The sequence below is a fragment of the Cavia porcellus genome, unplaced genomic scaffold (assembly GCF_034190915.1).
Source record: "Cavia porcellus strain 051 isolate PalLab524CR breed Dunkin Hartley unplaced genomic scaffold, mCavPor4.1 scaffold_14, whole genome shotgun sequence".
In the NCBI taxonomy this organism is placed as follows: Eukaryota; Metazoa; Chordata; class Mammalia; order Rodentia; family Caviidae; genus Cavia; species Cavia porcellus.
Window position 1 is genome coordinate 67,962,617 of NW_026947497.1, and position 17,776 is coordinate 67,980,392.

Below are 17,776 nucleotides of genomic sequence, written 5' to 3' on the forward strand. Positions count from 1 at the left end.
AGTCTCTCAGCTTCTGGACCCTGGAAGCACAGTCTGGCTGGAAGCTGGAGCTTTGGGGGACATTTCTCTTGGCAAATGCCAGTCCTGCACCTTTCTTATAGGCTCCAGCACTAGAATAATGCTCAGGCTGGTTTGAAGGGCAGTGAAAACGGTCTGCAATGAGTCCAGTGTACTTGACCCAAGGCCAGTCCTTAATTGGGGCACCTTTGCCTTGGCTCTGCTGACCACAGCCAGACCTGCTCTGGACTCAGGGTTCTGCTGTGGTTTCTGGAGGAGCCCATGCTCTTTCCCAAGCACTAGTCTCCTCTTTGAGGCCAGTGAAATTGCCTCACTTCACCTCCAAGACCTATTTCATCTAAGACCTGAACTTTATAGAATTAAAGACCCTTCTTCTTCCTATGGATTCACAAACAATGAGTCACCAAAAGACTGACCGATTCATTTATTTGGCAAACACCTACCTCTAGGGATGTTTTTGAGTGGGGGGTAAGAATTACATAGTGCAAGGACATCTCCTTATTCATTTCCAGACACATGGTCAATGAAAACTTTTATTACAATCTTATTTCATACTAGCTGCTGGGGAACACAAAAATAACAGTGTATGTTTGCAAGTTAGGCGGTAGATTTATTCCTAGTCTACAAGTGTGACTCTGAGAAGTTACACAACTAGTTCAAGCCCACAGATGACAGGTCGGCGGTCACACTGGGGGCTTGGATGGCTGAAGCTCCTCCTTCTCAGTGCAGGGGTTTCTTTTATGAGCTGAATGGCTTCTTCATGCAGCTCAAAGGACTCTCATTTTAACAGACAACACCTCCATGAACCAAGTCATTTAGGTGACGTTCCCACTTCTTGCTGCTTTCACAGCTATCAGAAGTAAATGGGGCCCTTCCAGGGGGAGAACCAGCAGCAGCTCCTGAGATCCACGCCATGTTGGAACTTAGGACACTGGGAAGCCAAGCAAGCACCTCCCCTCCCTGGTAAGTGGTGGTGGTCTGGCAGATTGCAGCCCTACCAGGGGGAGAACCAGCATTGTCTGCTGAGATCTATGCCATGTTGGAGCTTAGGACTCTGGGAAGCCAAGCAAGCACCTCCCCTCCCTGGTAAGTGGAGGCAATGGGCAGACTGCAGCCCTTCCAGGGGGAGAACTAGCAGTGCCTCCTGAGATCCACGCCATGTTGGAACTGAGGATGCTGTGAAACCAAACAACCAGCCTGCCTCCTTGCTAAGCAATAGTGAACCTACTGATGCTGATGCACGGCCTAGAGCCAAATATCCCATCCCCCCCCCCCCCCATTAGCAAATGGGAACCAGAAATCTGAGTGTCTCCTGGGAGGCTGACATAGCAAATAAGGGGGACTTCCTTCTACCACCTCTTTGAAGGCAAATATTTTTATTACTGTTTTGCTCTTTTCTGATTAATGGTACTGCTCTATTCAATATTCTGTTTTAATAAGTTCTATAGTGTTCTATATTTCATCTCATTTTGATATACGGGATTGAAAGAACAACTATTATATTATAAAGATAACAAAATATACTGTGATACCTATAACTGTTATCCCGGTAACCTGCTGTGAAGTTCTGTACCAGTTTCACTGTACAATGTTAGTTGGCTTTATTCTGTCTTGTTCTGTTGTATACTTTCAAAAACAAAAAAAGTAGTAAACGGACCAGGAAGGAATAAAGACACATTTCTGCCTGGGTTACAGCACCATCATGTGGCTCTTTCAGTTCTGCACAGTGCAGGCTGCCACGTGGGCGGGGCTTTCCTGACAAACACCACATTCCAGGCCGCTGCTGCGATTTCCTCAGAAAGGCTGTTTTGCATCGATCCCCTTTCGAGATTCCCAGATTCCTCATTGGTCATCCGTGGGTTCTGAGAAAGCTGAGCAAGCACTAGGACATGGATGGAGGCTTTCTCTAAAACTCCTGATAGTACACGCTAAACATTTATTCATACCTATTTAAAAACAGATGCATAACGTGCTCGAGGAATAAAAGCTAAGTTTACCTTTGTTTTTGCTTCCCACTTTTCTGATGTACATGATGGTTTTCTACAGGGCAGATGTAGCATTTGGCAGAGACACTGGCATGCCAATCTGAGTGTAATCTTGAGTGAAGGTTGGCTGTAGAAGTCTATCTGACTTCTCTGTGTGAGCACCTGGCTCCTACGGGTTCTTGTACTGAATGATATGATGTGTGCCCATGGGCAAGCTCTCAGCCTCTCTGGGCCTCTCTGTAGGACAGACAACACAGACCCAGGGATATTTCCAGCTTAAACTTTTCCAGGAAAGTTCTAAGGAAAAAGAAAGCAATTGTGCTGGTCTTTGATTTCTACTTAGCACTCAGAAGGAGCTGGATATGCCGTGAGATGATGGTAGGATTCTTAGATCTTGAGCTTTGGGAATGAGGGCTCAGCTTTAGTCTTGAATTGCAGCACCGTTGGAAATACAGACCATAAGAGTCAGCTAGAAGCGAACCCAACTCTTACTTCCTGTTTTGTTTCTCTCTCAAAGAGGTGTAGTCATATAACCGCGGTGACTCTCCTGGTAAATGCTTAACGTCACCATTTGTGCTTCCCCCAGCTACAATCTTCCATGCTCATGTATAGCAGAGTTCACTTGGGAAGTAAGCAGGAAACCCAGCAATTGACTCCATTAGATGCAGGCATAATATAACCGCTGATTTCACCTTGAGCCTTTACACATCCCCTCCACTCTCCTTTAATTTGGAGATGTCCCTGAACTCGCTCGCCTTCCTTTGGGTTTTTGATCAAGTCATTCTCCCTGCCCTAAATTCTGTCCTCTGCCATTTTCACCAGAATGAACCCTGGGAGGCAGGGTTCAGACATTCACCTAAATCTTTCCACCTGAACTTTATTCTCAGGAATGGGATATCCTAATCTTATTTGTTCTTTAAAAACAGGTCAAACACCATCCAAGGCTTCTTCCTGCTGGTTGGATGTCATGTGGGGGATGTTAGAAAGTGCAGGGCTCTAGAGTCAGGTACAAATCCTGGCTCCTTCTTTGCTTTTTGGGCTCAAAATCTCAGGTTTTCATCTCTATAAATTAGGATAGAAACACCTCTCAATTTTTTGTTTTGTTAAGAGACCATTAATGAAATTCCCTCTCAACACATCAGCATTTTGTCCTCTTTCCTCTTCCTCCCCCAATTCTTTTAACACTCTACAACATGATATTTTGTAAAGATAGGAATTTCCCTTGATGTTTCTTTTACACTTTGCCTGGTTGAGTATATGCTTCTCCCAGGCAAATACTATGTGTCTATGGCCTCTCATGACAGGCAAATACTATGTGTCTATGGCCTCTCATGACAACAATATTGTCATTCAGTGACAGTTTGGCAAATGTGTGTTTTTACATAGGAGCAGGTCAGAGGGATGAGACTAGGGAGGACTTTGCACCAGCCCAGGCACAAAGCATGCCCATGGGGACGTCCAGGGCAGACTACAACTGTGGACATGGATTCTGACATCCCTCAAAAGCAAGGGCGCTTTGAGCTCCAGCGTGACTTACAGTCTCATCCATCCCCAGGAGGACCAGCAGTGGAATGGTGGTCATCCCTCCATGGACCCACTCCTGCAGAGACACGAAGCCGTCCCGGTCGTAGTCCATCTCTTGCAACATCTCCTTTAATATCTGTGGAATAGAAGGGCAACTGTCTGCCTCCATCCTTGGCTTTTCTAGCCACCCCTTCTGGCCTCTGCTTGATCTTTGGTCCAATGTTACTCATCTTTGCTTTTGCCCTTTGCCCTCTTATTTAGAAAATGAGGGACCTGGCAAGAAGTGAGGACCCCAGGGTCCTCCATCCGACTCAGCTCTGGCCTGGCTGTGTGGCCTTGGGTGTTTCACCCCAGTGCCCTGGGCTCTGGGTTGCTCATCTGGAGAAATGAAAATGACTTTGCAGCTTGCAGCACTGTGATAAGTATCAGAGAAAATATACATAAATGTGTGTATCTAATGTATATAAATGTATCTAATATTTGACATATTAGAATCCTACCATGTAATTATTGTTGTCATTGATATCATTTGGTGATTAAAATAGCTCTAAAATTGCTTCTGGCTCTGAATACTTTGATCTATGAATTTCTGTGATGAGACTTTCTGTGGGAAAGGTAAAAGGAAACTTTGATTTCTGTGCAAATGAAAGGGTTTTCACTGGTGCTGCCTACGTTTTTTTCTATCAGAGACTGTAGGAGGGAGGGCCCCAAAGAAGTGGCAGGTAAGACGAGTCTGGGAACACCTGCACGGGAACACCAGCCTCCCCTTACACTTCAGATGCTCGCTCTGACGTCTCCCCGTGCTTACAGAAACTCACAGGTCTTAGCTCGGTGGGATCCCATTCCAGGTACTGGGCAACATGCAGCATTTGGTTGACAATGCGATCCATTTCCTAGAACATAGCAAGAGGTGATGCGTTATCAAGAGCAAAACTCAAAACCAAATCCAGGGGGAAGTCAGGCAGGGCAGGGGAGGAGACGCTGGTGCAGTACACTGGCACTTCATGACCAGCTCACTGCTTGTGTCTGCCTTGGCCAGAAAGCCCAGCGGACAGCAGAGGAAGCACAGAGCATGGGTTAGCAAGGGACTCAGCACGCTCCCTGAATGGTGACCTCCTCATCTGGCCCAGCTTCCTTGGAAAACATTTCCTCCTTTTTTCTCTTTTGTCATCAGAACTCCCACAGGTACTTACAAACTAAGGTGCTCTTTCCCCTCTTTTCTTAACACTCCTCACCTGCACAATTTTAGCAACTCAAGCCCCATCTACCTCCCCCAGGGCCGGTTTTGCTTGATTACTGTGTCTGTCCTAGCTCAGGCACGATGCTCTGGATCCTTTCTGGCAGCTCCTCTCACCTTTACACTATGATCCATCCCTGAGCCCAGGACCCTCTGACAGGAAATAGAAAGTGCATAAAGGATATATTTGCCTGATGAGTGAGCCTTTCATGGCCAAGACCAGGTTCCAGCTAAAATCTCACAGTGTTAATGAGTGAGGGTGCAGAAAACCTTACTGGAAACATATCAGACCAAGGAGTACTCGGTGTCATACTTGGCATCTTGCGTGGGGAGAGCATCTAAAATTGCTCTGGATGGACAGGTGGATGGACTGAAGCAAATTCAAAAAGTATTACCTTCACTGGGAAGAAATCTGGGTCAAAACAAGCAAGCTAAAGCCTGAGAGGCAGTTACAAAATTACATTGCACTTAAATTAAAATAATAATCCCACGTCAAAAGTACAGGATGCAATAGTAAACAAAGATAAGGAAGTGGGTAGAAAAACGTATGAACTTGCCCAGGATGGATATTTAGAACTGTCTCATAAGAAAGAATGTAGGAAAAGGGAAATTCTAACTTGGAGAAAATTTTAGGGAAATGTCATAGTATCTTGAAGTATTCAAAGGCCTGTGGTATGCCTCTGGCTTGATCAGCTACCAGGGGAAGTCGGAAGCTGAGGGATGGAGAAAATGAAGGACTTTGGGACCAGCCTGTTTTGACCTGCCTGCCAGGTTGTGGGGAGAACGGGGAGCAGCAGGTGCGGTGATGAAAACTTCCCCGGGCAGACAGGCGTGTTCTCTCTCACCTCCTCCAGCCTCTGTTCAGATGTCCCCTCCCAGGGAGACCTTCCTTGGGAACCAGAGCCAAAGCTCAGACTCCATCCAGTACGTCCTTTCCCTCCTTTGGCTTTCTCTTCGGGACACACCTCTACCAGCTCATCTTTTGCTATGCAGCGTGGTGTCCAGGCTTGGATGAGAATGGAAACCGCGAGGAGGAAGGGAATTCCACCACCGGGCTACCGTGTTGTACCCTCAGGGCTTAGCACCTGACGAGTGTGGCAGACACCCGGGGAACAAGGGCTGACCAAATGCTCCAGAGTTGGACAAAGTAGTCGGTCCCTCAGATGCCTCAACCTGCAGCTTTGTGATGCTGCAGGAGGTGAAAGGGGTCCCACAGAGGCGCCCACATGTAGAGGAAGCTGGTATCTTTCAGTTGGCCCAGCAGAATTCCTTCCTCCCTCCATTCCTCCCCTTTTTTTCCTTCCCTCCTTCCTTCTTTCTTCCTAACTCCTTCCTTTCTACTTCTTTTCCTTCCTCCTCCCTTCCCACCTTCTTCCTCCCTCCTTCCTCTCTTCCTTTTCCTTCCCTCCTTCTTCTCTTTCTCCCTCCCTCCCTCCCTCCCTTCCGCCCTCTGGTCTGACTCAGTCCCACCCCTTAACCTTGCAGCCTTCTAGTTAAGCTGATGGCATTACCAGTCTGACTCTGGCATTACCAGTCACGACCACAGGCCTGTCTGACTCTATGTCCCTTCCCCTCGACCTGCTTCCTTTTCTCTTCTTCCTCTCCCTCTCTGATTGCTGATCGGTCCCTGACTCTTCTGAAGGGGTGAGTGTGTGTCAGGTCTCGGATGTGGGAGCTCATGTCCAGAGCAGAGACAGCCTCCTAGGCTCGGGTGTGGGAAGGAGACAAAGCCAACGGTGATGCCAGAGCCCACCAGGAGGAGCCTCCCTTCCTTCCTGACACCCTCCTCTTGCCCTTGGGGTCCAATAGGAAGTTTCAGAGGAAGCTTGTGAATGGGGAAGTTAAATTAAAAGAATGAATAAAACATTTCCTTATTTCAAGATTGCATGATCCCTGGCTTCTGGAATGAGGACAACTTCAGCTCGTGCTCTGTAGAGCTGGCTCTTTGGAATGAGAAGGCGAGGGGTTCTGCTCAGATTTTTGCACTCTATCTTGGGACACTGAATTCCCTATGAAGAGAGAGCTGCGCGTTTTCAGATTGTTCTCCACTCCCCCAGCCTTTCCCAGATCCAGAGGTGATATTTAGGATCAGAGCTTACCACTTGGTCCAGGAGTCCATTCTCATCCGAATCATAGAGACGAAACATGACTGCAAGAAGCACAGAGGTCAGGCTTGAGGTGTCCTCCGGGAGCCAGGGATGGGCTGAGGTTTTGGTGCCACTAGGGTTTGCAGTGTCCAGGTCAGTGCTGCGACCTCACGGGGGTGAAAGCTGCTCTAGCCAGCTTGGCTTCCTCCACCGGGTGGAGTCTGACTTCCTTACTCACAGGGTCAGAAAAGGGAGGGGAAGCAAGCCTGGCTGGGCAGAAGCCCTGTGTCTGATGAGATCCGGGCTTTACAAGTGGCCTCCCTGCCCCAGGGCACGCATTCCCTGAATACAACCCAGAGCAGTGTCCCTAGCTTTCATTTGCACGCAGAATGGCTGTGGAGTTAGGCAGACTTACACCCTGGTGTGCTCCAGCTTCTAGGCTGTGAATCAGGTTATCTCTCTTCTTTGGACTCTGTTTATCTGTAACATGGGCATTACAGTCGCTTCTTTCTCCTAGGGATATTATGAAGACTAACACCACTGGCACTCCAAACTGAAAGTGCTTGTATACAAAGTACTTGGCAAAAGTTATCTGTTTTTATTTACTTTTATTAATGAACATTTACATATAGCCTTTCATGTGTATCGGGCACCGCTGTATGCACTTTATCATTATTACTTAACTGTCAGTAATCCTAGGAGTTAGTAACTATTATGGAAGCTGTTACGGGTTGAATATCCCTGTTCAAAAACTTCAGACCTGACATATTTTGGATTCAAAAAAAATCTGAAATGTATGCACATACCTAATGAGATATTTAGGGGATAGGACCTGAATTTTAAGCATGAAATTCATTACTGTTTCACATGAACCTTATACAGGAACCCAAAGGTAATTTCCCCAATGCTTTGAGTGCATTTGCATGTTGAATGACCTGTCACAGAGTCAGGTGTGGAATTTTCCGTGTGCAACATATCAAGGCTCAAACGTTTCAGATTTTGGAGCAATCTAGACTTTTGATTTTCAGATTAGGGATGCTCGACTGGTATGTCTTTGGTCTTAAAATGTCAATATGCTGTTCATCTTTGATCATGTTCTAGCTGCAGGGAGGAGGTGTAGCTGAGGAAGATCTGGCGGGGAAATCTGGACTGACAACTAGACGAAGACCCCGTTAATTCATTCAAGAGGCAGGGACAGGGTCTCTGTGGTCCCTGTGGTAAGCAGGGAAGGACACAGAGAGAAGCACTTCTTCTGCTGCTGCTTATTCTTTAAACTCGTCATCACACCTGCTTTCCTGGTGGCTCCCCCTCCCACTGACCCTGCTCTGATGTGACTCCTTTGGGTCTCTCAGGGCACACTCACCTGGTCACTCTAAGCTGCCTTTGTGTCATCATTTCTACTATGTGTTTTAATGTTCCTGTATCTTGTATTTTTTTCAGTGATGTGTACCTGATTGCAGTCATAAATTCTTTAAAAATAGGATTTTGAGGGGCTGGAGATATAGCTCAGTGGCATAAGTTCCTGCCTGGTAAGCACAAGGTCCTGCGTTTGATTCCTAGTACAAAACCAAAACCAAGAAACAAACACACACACACACACACACACACACACACACACACACACACATACACACACACACACACACACAGGGTTTTGATTCTTTGTGACTCCTCAGAAGGTCCCGGTCAGGGGCATGCAGCGTACGCTGCTCACTTCCTGGACAGATGGTCGAATGATATAAAGAAGGACAGAGCTTCCCATCAGCCTTGTTCCAGGACTCTGGGCACGGTGACTTTCCAGCACCGACCCCCTCTGGCCCTGTGGTGCATAAATAATAGAACCAGAAATAGCGGGGGAGGCTACTGTTTGTTGGAGAGTCCTCGAGAAAGCCCTTTTTCCCTCCTGTAAAATGAGACTATATCATCCTCCCAGAGTTACCATATGCCTAACATAAAAATGCATACATAAAATGTTTAGCAAATATAAGATGCTCTGTGATAAGCATTATTATTGCAGGGACAGTGCATAAGATTTCAGGTTATTACTTCCAAAGACAAACATATGTAATTTTAAAAAGAACTTAACTTGTTTTCAATCATTAAAATTAAGGAAGGAGACGAATTGATGTGATTAAATAAAAAGCAATCCAAAATGAAAACTACAGAATGAATGGTTAAATTTCTCCAATAAAAAGTTGCAAGGAAAAAACAGCTACAGATAGGAAATTAAAAGATTAAGAGGTTGCAGAGACAATTTTAACTAAAGGCAGTGTATAGACTGACTTTATTTGGAGCTTAATTCAAAGAATTAAAAATATGTAAAATAATTGGGAGGATAGGAATACAGGCTGAGTATTTGATCATAGTAAAAAAACAATTTTTAGATGTGGAAATAGTGTTATGGTTCTATTTAACAGTCTGTAGTTTTAAAGGTACATAGTGAAATATTTACAGAGGAAATTGTTTGATACCTAGAATTTACTTCAAAATAATCTGAGGCAGACAGAATAAGAGGGTGGTACAAATAAAACAAGACTGACCATGACTTGATAATCATTGAGGCTATAACATATGCATACAGATAATCTATCTATACAGATGCTCAATGTATTCTCTTTCTCTGCCTTTGAAATTTTCTGCAATAAAAATTTTTTCCTGAGTCAGGGTTATGCTCCATAGTTCAAACTGGCCTTGTACTCACTATGTAGTCCAAGCTGACCTCAAACTCACAGGGACCCTCCTGCCTCAGTCTCCTGAGTGCTGGGATTATAGGCAGGTGCCAGGATGCCTGGCTTTACAATAATAACCTTGAAAGATTTTTTCATTGCCATTTCAAGACTCAGTCTGCAAGTTACCAATAGGAATTTTCTGGCACATTGTCTTTGACAGTTACTAAGGAATACAAACCTGAGCCTCAGTGCAGCTGCTTGTTGGAAATAATCTGACATTTCACTTTTAATATTAGCCAGGAGAAAGCAGAAATCTGCTACATTTGTTACCAAATTAGCACTTACAACTTGCAATTGTTAACACCTCAAACCTATGGGGAAGATTTTAAGCTAATGAGCAAACTGTTTCATTTTGGTTTTTGCAGAGTTAACCTCTGGCAGACTTCCCTTGTTAATGTTTGATTTGTTGACTGGTCTTATTATTAACTGGAAGTTTGACTTCCACTAGAGTATGTTTTTTCTTACTATCTACTTAAATTCTCAAGAGAAGCAAAGACAATATATATTTTTAACTAAGGTCCTATTGCCTCCTGCTCTAACAAGTGTGCCTGCAGGCTTCCCGAGGTTGGTGAACACATCTTTTTGGGTTGAACCTTCTTCAAGACCACAGGTTTTTCCTGCCCCTGGCACTGACTTTCTACTTGAGGATATCTTTTGGAAACTAAGTTTGCAGCACTATGAAACCAAGCTCAACTCTAATGAACTAGTCTGCTTGGTCTAGAGACTAAAGACCTTGGAGGTCTGGGGTGAGTAGAGAAGTGGAAATATTCCTTACCAAAACGGAATATCCATAGATCTCAATGCAAAGTAATCCTCATGGTTAAGAAATGCTTGTTTACAGAATGGGGGAAGGAGGTCAAATGCGGAATATCTGAAAAATCTGTTAGGAGGAGGAGGAGGAAGAGGAGGAGCAGCATCTAATTGGTGGCTTTCAGGAAGTCCCAGCTGCCAAGCAGAGGAGTCGAGACTCCTTGATGGGAACCACTTCTCTTCCCAAACTCTGGTTGTCTAAGCCAGGGTCTCGGGTGCCCTTCCTACCCTATATACAATCAGTACTGTGTTCTAGGGAGGATTCTAGATAATGTGGCTTTTATCACTGCTGGTGAAAGGACAGAGAAACCTTCCCCAAAGAGGCAGGATTCAGACCCATGATGCCAGATTGATGTCCCGCGTGTTAAGGACCCAGTTCCTCCTCTAGGAGAAGCTCGAAGCCCTTGGTGGGAGGAGCACTTACATTCTAGCTTATCCTGAGGTCTCCCGGTCTCCAGGAGGGACAGGTAGCACATGACATCCTTCAGGTACACGACAGGGGATTCTGAGCTGCAAAGTTCAGCAGTGGGGTCTCCCAGGGGGGCTGCAGCCACTTGGCTTTTAGCTGGTATTTGCTTCTCAGTCACCTTTGACTCTGTGATGAATTCAAGCATTTCATGTTTAGAGACTGTTCACCACCCCTTACGCATCCTCTTTAGAAAAATACCAGGATTTTATATGGATGTTTCCAGAAGCTTGACATATAGATACGATCAGATCAGTAGCCCTAAAATCCTAGTCTGGAGATTAACTTCTCTGCTAGGACCTCAGACCAACCCTTTAAAAAGCCTGTTCCCAGCTGGGAATGGACTGTAATCCCAGAACTCTGGGAGGCTGAGGCCGGAGGATCTCCAGTTCAGAAACTTAACTAAAATAAAAATAAAAAATAGCTGGGGATACAGTTCAGTGTGAAGCCCTGAATTCAAGTTCAATCCCCAGTACCATACACACACACACACACACACACACACACACATCTGGCCTATTTCCTTGCAGGAAATTAATCTATTTTCTGTCAATTTTCAGAGAAGATGATAGTGACTCTTGGTAATACAGTAGTCAAAGGGTAAATGTCATTCAGCCTACTTTTTTGGAAACCATCTAATTTAGCGAACTAGTTTCCACTGGGCTTTCAAAATAGTATAATGATTAATCCTTATTTACCAATATTCCCTCTCATAATTTTATTCTCAAGTACATGTAAAGACAAATAAATGAATATTCCAAAGAGAGAACAGGGACTGATAATTAACTAATTTTCAGAAACTGGAAAGGACTTTGACTAATTGTAACACTAATCACATGTAGAAAATGATTTATTGTATTACAAGAAAAGAGTGAGTTTCTCTCCAAAATTTTCCCCCTAGGAAACATTTTTGACTCTCGTACTCCATCTTGTAGCTCAAAAATATCAGATCTATTACTAACAAGAAAGCCAGGCTGTTATGCTTTACTGTGTGACTTCTATTTTTTTAAAGATACTTTGAATGGTCTCTTTCCTCCCTCAGCCTACTTCTGTATTCATCAAAAATGGTCTCTCCGGGCCCAGGAGGGGGTACAAAGCAGAGAACATCTGACCAGGGACTGAATGGAAGACTGGCCATGGAAATGGCGCTTGGGAGAAGCAGCACCTGGGAATGCAGGCTGAGGATGCTCAGAGGCAGCCTGCCTCGGTGGTATTGCTTATCCATAACTCTTCATTCAGAAAACCACAGAGCTAAGCAGTGGGTCTACACCTCCTGACTTCCGGCTGACAGAGCTGCGCTGATGCCAGCCTCCTGGGTCCCGGGGCTCAGGTTGCGGGTCTGAAGGCAGTTAACTATCCTCCGGATGGAGAACAGATGAGACCAAAGGTGTGTGTCTCCAAGGGCCCCACGGAGACCCCAGGATGAAGCCCACACACCACTGCTATGCAACACTTGGAAAGGGAGTCGCTATGCTGAAGTCAGAGGAACAGATCTTCCAGAGCAATTTCCTACCGGACAAGATCCTCAGGCAGCTGCAAGATCACATAAACTCTATTAAACAAGAGCAGAAACCATGGGGTGAATAAATAGAGACGAAAATTCAATTGGAGGAGAAAAAATGGAGATAATGAGATAAGAGGAGAATTGCAGAGAAATTACTTTAAGCAACATAAGTATTAAAATGACCAGTAGAGGAAGAATCAAGGAAAACCTAACAATACCATAGAAGACAAATCAGAGAAGCCTTTTGTACTAGGTTGTCCCTTATACCCCAAGTCGCTGCTCTATCCTCCAATTGGTAATCCACTGAACCATCACCAATGACTTCTTTGATTAACATGGAGGAACAGGGACCATATGGACCTGCCTAGCTGATGACAAAAAGACTGGATGGAAAATATGAATCAGTGGTTCATGAGACATTAGGTATCAAGTAGCATCAAACAGTGGTCTCTGAAAAGGTGGGAAAGGCAATGACCCCTAGAATCACTACATCTACTGTCTGGAAAGTTTTGAAGCTACACTCCAGGCAGATACAAGCAGTGGCTCTAAGCAGAGGTGAACCCAGAATAGGGGGAGCCCAGGGTGGCTACAGGTCCCAGGGCAGAGCACTGGAGCAGAGGAAACCACAGGAGAGGCAAGGGGGAGGGGACAGGAATGAGAAGGAAGAGGGGAAGGGAAAGGGAGAGGGGGAGGGGGGGGAATGGGAGGGGAGGGGGGAGAGGAAGGGGGAGGGGGGAGAGACCAGGTAGAGGAGCCTGTAATTTATAAATCATCAGTCCGGAATTGAGAAGAGTTTTGCCTCAGTATCAAAATTAGCAAAATTAGCTCTAGTGTAATCACTTTCCTGATTCTGCCCAGTGATGTAGGGCTACAAAAGATCAACTATTTTCAAGTAACTTAATTGTACCCAAAAGTGAACCTCAAGAATATTTGTCAGAGTGCAAAAAATATTTAGTACCCAACATTTAAGGAAGGGATAGTGGAAATTGTCCCAGAAAATTTAAAAGGGAATTGTACCCAACCCATCTTATGAGATTAACATTACTTTAAAGCCAAAATCAAAGACACTATCAGAAGATCAATATCCCTGAAAACAGAGATGCAGAAGTTCCTGACATAGTTTTAGCAAAACTGAATCCAATAATATATCTAAAAATTAAATGAAACCTTAATAAATAAGGAGGTATGGGCTGTCCAAGTATGAGAAGACTCACTATGTTAAGATGTCAGCTCTTTTTGATGTTCAGTTCAACAAATATTTCTAAGATATGATACCAAAAGTTCAATCCATAAAAGGAAAACATGATAAAGTGGACTTCATAAAAACTAAGAAATTTTTTTCTTTAAAAGATACTGTTAAAGAATGAAAAGACAAGTCCAAGGCAAGAATCATGTGCAATTCACATACCTGTAAAGTACTGAAATCATAATATACAAGGAACTCTTAAAGCCATGCGAAAGTAAAAGAACCTAATTTTAAAATGAGTGACAGATTTGAAAACTTCACTAAAGAAGATGCACAGATGGCAATTAAGTCTATAAAAGATGTTCATGATTATTAGTCACTAGGGAAATGCAAACTAAATCCACAGCGACATATCACTACACACCTGTTAGGACGACTAAAAATAAACAAGACTTTCCCACTGAATGTGGATGCTATGAAGAAACCGGAACTCTCATGTACTGCTGTAGGTATGCAAAAATGATTTAACCATTCAGAAAGCAGTTTGCCCATTTCCTGTACAATTAAATGCATATACTACCTACTGTATTATACTCAGTCATGGTACTTCTAGGTACCTACCCAAGAGAAATGAAAATTGTCCCTACAGGCGCTTGGACCATAATATTCACAACAATTTTATTTGTAATCACCAAAAACTGTAAACAAACTGAATGTCCAACGTTCATTATCAGGTGAGTGGATGAACAAATTGTAGAAAATCTGTATGTTAGGATACAAGCATCTAAAATATGTGAACTATTCATACATGTAACATAGGTGAATCTCAAAATTATTTTGAATGAAAGAAGCCAGATCGAAAAGCATATATTATACGATTCCATTCACATAAAATCAAAATAGCGCCATCTAATATATACTGACTGAAAGCTGATCAGGTGTGTGGGATGAGGGCAGGATGGTAGCAGTGACTACACAAAAAGCTCCTGGAGGTGATAAATTACATTGACTGTGGTGTTGGTTTTATGTATGGGTCAGAACTTATTAACTGCACAGTTAAAACGTACAACTTATTTTATGTCAGCCACAGTTCAACAGAGGTGTTTGAAGAACACTATGGCCTTTTTTAAGACCCCTGGGTCACTGGAGCGCAGACATGAGTCATTGTTTTAGTTTTCATTGAGGTTTACTGTTCACCCCTGCACAAAGATGTTGAGGTAGAGGAGAAGCGCTGAGTCACCCTGATACCACCCATGGGTGCCCTTCCTCCTCATGCCGCCTTAACATGGTGAGCTGTCCCTAACCTATAGCCATCTGAGGACATCCTGCTGGGGCCACTAGTAAAAAGAAAAGTGATGGGAGGAGGCTGGTGCCATCTTCTAGGACTTGGAGATTCTTTTCTGTTGTTAGGTCACAAGCCCTGTGATGTGAGGATCTGGTACAGATGTGCCTTGTGCCACCATGTGCCTTAGCCTTGGCATTGCTGGTTGCCTTCCTGGTGGGCAGGGTGGCTCAGTGGAAAGAACACCAGGCTATGGGCAGAGACTGAGATTCTAGCCCTGGGTTGGTACCAAATGCTGTGTGACCTTGCACAGCTCAGCCTTTTCCTTCGACCACACTTAACTTCAGTTCCCCCACCTGTTAAGAGAGGGGGTTGCATTAAAACTGATATTGACCCCCCCAGTCTCGAATGACAGAAGTTGTTCTGAATATAATGTTAAATGAAAAAAAAAAGTGAAAAACAAAGCTGGATTCAGAATTATCTACAAGTCTATTCCCAATTCTGTCAAAAAATTTATGGGAGTAAAGACTGGTGAGGAGACCACTAGCACATACATAACTGCACACAAGATGTTACACGCACTCCCTGGCTCTCCACGCCAGCAGCCTCCCCATGCATCATGTCCCCCACCAGTATGGCACACTTGGTACAGGTGATGAACCTGCACCAAAATGTTGTTATCATTCAAAGTCCAGAGGTCACGTTAGGCAGTGCATCCTACGGAGGTAAGCGAATGCAGCCTGGCTGTGTTTATCACCGTGATTCCACTGTCCTAAAATTATGCTGTGCTTTGGGTCCTGACCCTTGACAAGCACTGACTTTGTTGTTTCTTTTTGCTGTTCTCTTCCAATTTTCTGCTATGTGAATATACAATTTTATAATTGCGAGGAAAAAAAAGGAACTTTCCTGGTGACTCCCAGACTCTACGTAGCTGAAACATCTTAACAGCTTAAGAAGCCAAATGTAAGTCTGGGCACTGAAGTTCTCCCCTCTCAACTCATTTAGTCCTGGGCCTTCCTGGAACTGACACTGGATAGTGACAAATCGCTGAGGCCCTGAGTCAGTGTCTGGACTCTGATGTTGTCTCTACTGCCTTACGGATATAAGCAGGTGCCCACTAACTCTGGGAATGAAATACTCAAAGTGGGTCCTTCCAGACCATCACATAGAGACTGAGCTGATGGGTGTAGACAGGTCACCCCAAATGCTAATCTTGCTTCCTCTTCTGGCTTCTGCTGAGGCCACAGGAAAAGGCTGGGATTTGAGCAGATGGCTCGAGTGGTTCCTGGACTTGGCTCTTCCTTGCTGGCAGAGGCCTTCTGTGTGGCATCTGGCTCGTCCTAATCCTTATTTCTGGTGAACAGAAGCATCTAATTAAGACATCCATGGAAGAGGTTCTAGCAGGAAAAGGATTTTCTCCTGTAAATCTCAAGTCTCATATAAAGGTGAAAAAGTATTGTACATCTCTTGGGGCCCAGAATCAGAAAATTATTCTTTTATGATTGGATTATGGGGGGACTGATTTTTTCCTAGGAACAAGGAAAATGTTGTGTCATGAATCATTTCTCCAGGATGAGATCTCAGGAATATGCTGAATGATATGATATATGCTGAATGATAAAGTTATTGCAAACAAGCAGAATGGGCCAACAAATCAGCAAACTTCCATGACTGCCATTTGATCACCTTTTCTCAAATATCCCATGGCGACTAATCCTCAGAAAATTCTTCCTTGACATCTCAGAATCTTCAGCCACAAAAAAGTTGTCTCACCATACAACAGGAAATTTAGGAAGTAAACTATAACCTCTCCCAAGTTCCTCTTGAATTTCTAGATGGTTGGACAGAGAAAGTCTCTGGTTAAAGAAACTGAAGTAGGATGCTTTTTTTCTTGTTGGGAGTTTAGAATCTCAAAGCTTCCGGTTTTCTCCTTTCCTTCCTACTACAGAAGGATTTGTGACAATGTAACTTCTCTGGCCTCTAGAAGATGGAAGGTTCACGCCTTCACTATCTCACCACTGACCGAGCAAGGGCTGGGCACTGGGGTGAACCCACACTTTTGTGGAGCTGTGCCCCACTGCTGTTCCCAAAGGCCTCAGGAAGCGCCAGTGATCCTCACCTTTGTTCTCTGAAAGTTCAAAAGCAGCCTAGAATTTGCTGAACTCATGCTCCTGAGGTCAGTCTACTTCCCAACTCATGCCTTGCTCTTCTATATCTATAGTAATTTTAAAAAATCATTGGTGCTTCCACTGAACATTTAAAGCTCTTTACCCCTTCTGGTTTCTTTTTTGGCTATGTCTGGAATAAAGATTAGAACTATAGGGGCCAGGGATTTGGTTCAGTGGCACAAACACCTGCCTGCAAGCGCAAGGTCCTGAGTTCAATTCCCTCTCAAAAAAAAAAAAATTAGAACTATATCCAGAATTCATTTGAAGAAACTATTGGGCCAGGTATTTAGCTCAGGGCTGGGGATTTAGCTCAGTGGCATAAGCACGTGCCTGGCCAGCATGAGGTCGTGGATCCCTGGTACCAACCAACAAACAAAAACCTTCATCTTCTGTTTTGATGAGTTTTCTTTCTTTTTCAGCTATACTTTCTTTTATCTCTCCTTTCTTATGCATATTTGTGAAAATAATAAACTGTCTTCTTTATCTTCTGGGCTGTCTCAATATATAATAAACAAGGCTCAGTGCCCTTAGTCGTTATGCTTCAGGAACAACTTGGCAGAAAAGATCCGTGAGAGATCGCCCGTGAGAACAGGAGGCCCAAGGGACATATGGGGAGACCGAGGGTAAGGACTGAGGGAGTTTGGAGCACAGTGCCAATGTAAGGAGGCTGAATAACAATCGCTACTATTATTGAACATTTACTATGTGCCAGGCATGGTCTTAGGCATTTACACACTGAAGTCACTTAAAATTCATAAATACAGCTGTTAGGAACGAGCG

The 17,776-nt window shown here is 44.2% G+C and overlaps 1 protein-coding gene across 5 annotated transcripts in view; it reads right to left on the reverse strand.

The window, feature by feature from the left end:
- Dgkg (diacylglycerol kinase gamma) overlaps positions 1–17,776 on the reverse strand; it is a 193,515-nt gene that overhangs the window by 113,811 nt on the left and 61,928 nt on the right. For all 5 annotated transcript variants that reach the window (XM_023560313.2, XM_003477071.5, XM_063261207.1 and 2 more), the window contains exons 6-9: positions 10,815–10,985; positions 6,864–6,913; positions 4,346–4,420; positions 3,541–3,663 (exon numbers count right to left, since the gene is read on the reverse strand). In XM_023560313.2, coding sequence (XP_023416081.1) covers positions 3,541–3,663; positions 4,346–4,420; positions 6,864–6,913; positions 10,815–10,985 — 419 coding nt within the window. The remainder of the gene's footprint in view (positions 1–3,540; positions 3,664–4,345; positions 4,421–6,863; positions 6,914–10,814; positions 10,986–17,776) is intronic.